General features: G+C 35.9%; 1 protein-coding gene across 1 annotated transcript; it reads left to right on the top strand.

Annotated features, from left to right (window-relative positions):
- The first annotated feature begins 43 nt into the window (after positions 1–43).
- LOC113107276 (major latex allergen Hev b 5-like) lies at positions 44–5,811 on the top strand. The gene is made up of 11 exons (XM_026269660.1): positions 44–151; positions 1,687–1,731; positions 2,086–2,121; positions 2,561–2,839; positions 3,050–3,088; positions 3,824–3,907; positions 4,042–4,132; positions 4,243–4,350; positions 4,815–4,859; positions 4,970–5,060; positions 5,379–5,811. Exons 1-7 carry the CDS (start codon positions 77–79, stop codon positions 4,120–4,122), a joined length of 639 nt encoding a protein of 212 aa, XP_026125445.1. The 5' UTR covers positions 44–76; the 3' UTR covers positions 4,123–4,132; positions 4,243–4,350; positions 4,815–4,859; positions 4,970–5,060; positions 5,379–5,811.
- Positions 5,812–6,457: the final 646 nt, after the last annotated feature.

Raw genomic sequence — 6,457 nt, 5'->3', positions numbered from 1 at the left:
AAGAGAGGCACATACCCTTGCAGTGAGTGTCAGCGTTAAGGCTGAGTTTACTGGAGATTGTCAGGTCTGTGACGGCATGGGTCTCATTCTGAGTTGGTTTCGAGGCCCTCGCGAGCCTGTTGACTTACTGGATATCTCTGTGGAAACGCAGGTGAGCTCCCACCTTAATGGATGGAGGCTGGTGAAGGGGTTTAGCTGCTGGAAAAATATAATAGTTTGTTGTCTCTGTGTCTGCCCCTAGCTTTTTTCAAACCCTCCTTGTATTTGTTGTAGGCCAAGGTGGGTGTTTCAGTGTCTGGTGTGTTAGACAGTTTGGAGGAGGAGCTTGTGTGTGCAGATAGGTGGGTGGAGATGAGGAATGTGCTTGGTGGGGTACATGGCCTAGTCATGCATGCTAATGAGGGGGTATGGCACCTTTAATTATTTATTGTTAAATTTGAGTGTAGGAAGTTACTACTAAATAAATTAGAATTGTAAATGCGATGATTTTCTAATTAATTAGTAAAAAGACGTTTTTTGTTCTAAGATGGTCAAACTTTTGAAGAAAGAGAATGTGAAGCAGATATCTGACTGTAAGCTCATTTTTATAACCACATGCACATACTCCGCTCTGAGGAGGCGTGGTGGCCAACAGAATCTCTTTTGTCTCTTTAACACACAAACTTTGTGACAGTTGTGTGTGTATTTTTGGACTGTGTAAGTCTTTGTGTGTACAATACAATACAAATGTCATTCTGCATATGGGGCGTGTGTGAATGTGTGCATACATTAGACAGTAATACTTTACCCAGGTTCTTATCATTTTTTTTTTTTTTTTTTTTTATTTATTTTTAATCCAATTTAGTTTTTTATTGCTGTACAACTTTCTCAGTGCTGTCTTGTGGCATTTTCATGCTTAATAAAGGTGACTTGTAAAACATTGTGTGGCCATGTTTGCGTTGGCATTAGAAGATTTTCAATTTTTGCATTCATTTTCATTGATTTTCGCTTATAATTTTTATTTTATAATTAAAAGTCTCATTAAACCTTAAGTGAGGCCACTGAAAAGAGAAACTTTTGTATGACAATTTGACATTTCTGTATGCTGGTAGGTATAGAAGTCCATTTCCACCACTTTTTTCTCAGAATTATTACTTTGCCATGCCATAATAATGATTGTGATACTAAAGCATAACTTTTTTCTTATATGGCAGAAATGGGCTTCCACAGATGGAAAAGTGGACGATCTCAGAACAGCTTGGCTGCACATTGCTAGTTTATTTATTTATTTTATTTATTTTTTTTTCAAATTCTCGAATTAGCCATGGAACATTTTGTTCTGCTCCCACAGGGGGCGTTTGGAGCACTTACCTTCTGTCAGCAAGTGCAAGTGTTTTTTAGTACTCTAAGCAGAGACTGGCATAGCAAAGTAGAACACATTAATATTAAATCATACTCAATATTTCAACATGCATATGTTGTACTCGTTTTACACTTTGTTCTGGAATGAATATGCATTATTAACATTTAGCCGTTTATCTTCTTGTTGTGACATAAAGTATAAATTAAAGAAGTGTTGTGATTATCAGTATTATTATACTATAGTTTAAGGGACTTTATGACAGACAGTTTGTAACACATTGGATCGTTAGTATGATGTGGACACTGAGCTTTAAAATATTGTGTCTTACTGTTCTTTTTCTTTAGGTCACATCTATTGATGAGCCAGTGTCGATCCCTGCAGAATCTGAGGTATGTAACACATTATCCCATCAGCCCTTGACATTTCACCACTGTTTATCTACTAAACACCATTGCCTTTGACCACACACACTAATGGGCTGGTAAATGGGGTTTTCCTTATTACCAGGCCTCCGGCACCTTACCTTTCAGAGTGCACTAATGTTCTTTTCTCGTAACTTTGCTTTATGAGGTGTAAGGAAATGTATTAACTCATACTAACAAGGACTCTAGCTTTACACAAACATACATCATGCCTGTAGAATAAACATATATAAGGATGTAATGGTTATAATATAATGGACTTTATCAATGGAATTTGTTCATTCGTTAACTATGATCTTTTTAAAAATATGCTATTGACAGGTTCAGTTCGAGGACACTACACCTGTAGCCACAGAGGTTGGTTGATATACATATGTATAGATAGAAAATACTGTAATTTATTTTGGTTTGATACTATTTGTTTTACCACCACAAAACAAAATTAGGTAATTCACTTAAAGCCTTTATATGTAATAAATGCTTTTTACTTAAAGCCTTTATATATAATAGCATTTGTTTTAATGCATTTATGCCTTTTTTTTTAAAAAAATTCTTACTGTACCCAGACTTTTGAATGGTAGCATAGAGCCTTGATTTAAAATATGATATATTTCAGTAGGCAGATCAATTTCAAAAGAATATATTTTTTAAATATCACATCAGGCTTTACAGGGTTAACATGCAACTCACTATAATTCCATGTACTGTAACATTTGAAGCCCAGGATCTGTAAACCTGAGCATTTTGTGTACATTGTTTTGCATTTTTTCCTCATGTTTGTGATGTTCTGGTGCAGACTCATATTGTAGCTCAGCCTGTTGAGATTGAAACCAAGTGTGAAGATGAAGCTGAGCTTCCTGCTGAGGATCCTGTAGTAGAGATGCCAGTGCCAGAGATGGTGACTACAGCTGAAACTGTTGCTGCGGTTGAAACTGTGACAGAAACAGTAGTACCTGAAGTTGAGCCTGTTGCTGATGCTGCAGTGGAAGTCGGTGTCTTGGAAGAACCTGCTGTTGAAGCCGAAGCCATAACTGTTGAAAATGAGCCTGCTGAAGTCAACACAGAAGTCATGGAGGTGACTGACACAATACATCTTCTTGGCACATAGCAATGGACTCATTGCATGAATGTATTTGCATGCACTACAGGTTACTCTGTCTTGTCCGTTTGTGTACTTGTTTGGAGAGCATCACTCATCCCCTTCTATTTACATTCCCTTGGACACTTTTGTCAGTGTTTTTAAGGCAAACTTAACATTTTAAACAAGTTCCTTGCTTTCTTATAGGATGTACACGCAGAGCCTGAACCAGAAGAGTTTCCAGTGGTAAACTCTTTAGATTTTTCTCCAAGTATAAAAAAAAAAAAGAAAAAAAAAAACACTCTTGTGTCTTTATAAACCTGTATGACTTTCTTTCTTCTCTGGAACTTAAACACAGATGTATCTCAGAATTTTGTCTATACAGTGAAAGTGGAGTTGTTTTGGACCCCACTGACTGACTTTCCTCTGTAGAACATGAACACAGATGTCAAGTTCTTTTAATATTACCTTATGTGTTGCAAACCCATCTCTTAATAACAATACACACAACAAATGGAAGTGGTGAGAAAACAGCAGTTAAAGAAAGCATATCATAACAACGTGGACAAATCTGTTTTAGTTTGGCGTGTTTAATTATATATATTTTACTTAGATTTTACTTTATATATTTATATTTCTACTATATAAGATGCTGAGGGAACCTTTCTAGAAAGTAGACTTCGGCAAACTGTTTTGAACCCCCCCCCCCCCCCCCCCCCAATTTTTTGTTTAAAAAATAAACATTAAACAAACAAAAAATTACAAATACATTTCTGAGTATCTTGTGTTTTGCAGAAGAGATAAAGTCTTACATGTTTGGAAAAAACATGAGAATTATTAAAAAGTCCTGAATTTTTTTTTTTTTTTTTGTAAACTGTCCAGTAAAGTAAAATATTCCTCTGTAGTGGTAAAAAGCTCACTTCAATAACATTTGCAATGAATGCCCAGGGGCATAGAAATAATATGCATTCCTTTTATTAGGAAGCTGCGATACCTGCAGAAGCTTTAGTGGAGCCAGAGCCTGAGCAGAAGCAGCAGCAGCCAGTCCTACTGGAAGAACCAACGGTAAAACCAAAAAAATATGCTTTTTTATTAACTCCTTTCATCTAGTAATTTCAAGCATATTTGTTCAGAATCCCTTTAGATTGAAGTTTAATTTTAAACATGGTTTCTTGCCCTCGGGTTTTCACATGCTCAAGCCTTCGGTCGAGTCCAAAAGTGACCCCATCGCTGAAGTATGTGTTGTGACTGAGTCAGTAGCGGTGGACCCCAACCGTTGAAGAGGAGCAGGTGAGCAGTAGAACTAAGAGAGGAGACACACCTACAATGTGCACATCAGGTATTAAATCCTGTTAGCTCCTTGGATGGATCTAAATAGAATATATGGCCTTTTCCCAAAGACTCCTGAAACAACAACAGATGCCCCCGAGGTTCTATCAGAGTGTCATGAAACGATTCCTCCTCCTGAGCCTGAGCCTCTGCCTGTGCCTGTAGCAAAGATTATACAAGTGAGCTTGACTGCAGCATCCCATTATTTACAGATATGTACACACATACACAAAAGTTTGAGGTTAGTTAGGATTTGTATGTTTTTAAAGAAACCTTTAATGCTCACCAAGACTGCTTTTATATGATTAAAAATACAGTATATAAACAAATAGAAGATTTTTTTTTATTTATTATTATAATTTAAAATAACTGTTTTCTGTCTGAATATACTGTACAGTGTAATTTATACCTTAGATGGCAAAGCTACATTTTCAGCAGTCATTAATCCTACAGAAATTATTCTGATATGGTGCTAAAAAAGATTTCTTATAATTATCACTGTTGAAAATAATTATGTTCCTTTATATTTTTTGGGAAACCATGATCTTTCAGGATTGTTTGTTAAATAGAAAGTACACAAGAACAGTTTTATATTAAATACTGTTACTGCGAGTGAAATTATGAATATTTATATACATTTCAGGCTCAAGATGAAATTATGCCACAAGTAGAAACTGAAACTATAAAGGTATTTTTCCTTCAGTATTTTTAAACATCTTCATTGTATGAAAAACGATGTTGCCATCACCCCACCAACAAATAGTATTTGTTTCAGTTCTCATATTCTCATTTTTCTAGGAGTTGGCAGTGGCTGGTGGCCTAACTTTGGATGCCATAAATGGATGTCTGGGAGCTACCAAAGTTGCAATTGAAGGTTAAAGTGCCTATGGTAAGATTGTGGGGCTCTTAAAGGAAAAGTTCACCCAAAAATGAACATCATTTACTCACCCTCAAGATGTTCCAAACCTGTATGAATCTTTCTTTCTTCTGCTGAACACAAAAAAATATTTTGAAGAATGTGGGTAACCAAACAGTTAATGGTCCTTATTTACTGTCAAAGCATGTACCATATATATATATATAGGGGACCATCATCTGTTTGGAGACCTATCCCTTCAAGTAATTTGAAACACTTAAAACATGAACAAATTAGATAAGGTTCAAGAGCCATGGCAACAATAAAATATAAATTTTCTGTGTTTTACAGTTTCATAGGACATAAAAAGTTGGCGAAACATGAAACATTGCAAAGTGCCTTTCTGTACTGATTCTCTCCTCATCTATGACAAGGATGTGTGGCTGTTCTTCGCTGGTGGAGTTTTTCTGAGCTTCTGGCTAATTTTCTTCAGTTTCCATATGCATGTACAGTAGAATTTGATGGCGTTATATACATTACATACGTAGTAAAGTAAAATGGAAGGGTGTTGCAAATGTATATGTTTTTACTTGGACCCTTTTGTAAAGTGGAATGAATACTCCTTGTTCTATTTGATTAAATGATTTGTAGTGGAGTGCTTTGGAGCACGATTTCAGACTATACCATCACAACATCTCTTCTGTGCTTATTTCAACCATCCACATGTGCCTTTTCCAAATGATAAATAAAGGGAGTTTGAGGATAATTAGTCTTCCCAAATTTAGCTGTATGCATTTCATTTAGATGAAAATTTTGACTAAACTACCGCTATGCTACAAGATGCAAATGACCCTTGGGTTTGAGTATGGGGATGCACTGTTGTTTATCTATCAGTGGCAAAACATTTTAAAGACACATATCCATTAAGGTAAATAAATGGAAACATTTTGCCAATTCACAATTGTAATATCCAAAATGCCTCGACTGTTATCTGAATTTAAACTTACTCAATCTTCCTGTATTTTATGATAAATAAACGCCAGCAACAACAAAGTAAATTTGATGGAAGGTCAATCCACGGAGAAGATACAGTATTACTGCCGGGTTCAGAATCCAGAGTGTCGATTGGAGATGAAGCAATTCTCCTTCCATCACAAAGATTTTTTTAATCGATCAACTCTAGCCATTTCAGGTTTTACATTTCTCACTTCAGACTCCCTTGCCTTCCCTCTCAACAGCTTTATTTATGAAGTTTTAGTGTCACAAATGTTTGTGAACAAGTTAAGTGAAGAAAATACATTGAATATAGAAAGAAATAGCCAAGCATATTAGACTTTTGACTAACTTTTGCTGCTCTCTTGACTTCCACTCATAACCTCGGGTTCCAGTGCACTGAATGTAAATACATTGATGCGACGTAACTTATTTGT

The sequence above is a fragment of the Carassius auratus genome, chromosome 8 (genome assembly GCF_003368295.1).
Source record: "Carassius auratus strain Wakin chromosome 8, ASM336829v1, whole genome shotgun sequence".
Taxonomy (NCBI): domain Eukaryota; kingdom Metazoa; phylum Chordata; class Actinopteri; order Cypriniformes; family Cyprinidae; genus Carassius; species Carassius auratus.
The sequence above is the reverse complement of the archived record's forward strand: the minus strand, read 5'-3'. Positions and strand labels throughout refer to the sequence as shown.

Excerpts from the sequence above, each read along its gene's own strand:
- LOC113107276 (XM_026269660.1), top strand. The coding sequence starts at position 77 with ATGGGTCTCATTCTGAGTTGGTTTCGAGGCCCTCGCGAGCCTGTTGAC. Across the intron at positions 1,732-2,085 it reads CGATCCCTGCAGAATCTGAG|GTTCAGTTCGAGGACACTAC; the intron begins GTATGTAACACA and ends TGCTATTGACAG. Across the intron at positions 2,840-3,049 it reads TCAACACAGAAGTCATGGAG|GATGTACACGCAGAGCCTGA; the intron begins GTGACTGACACA and ends GCTTTCTTATAG.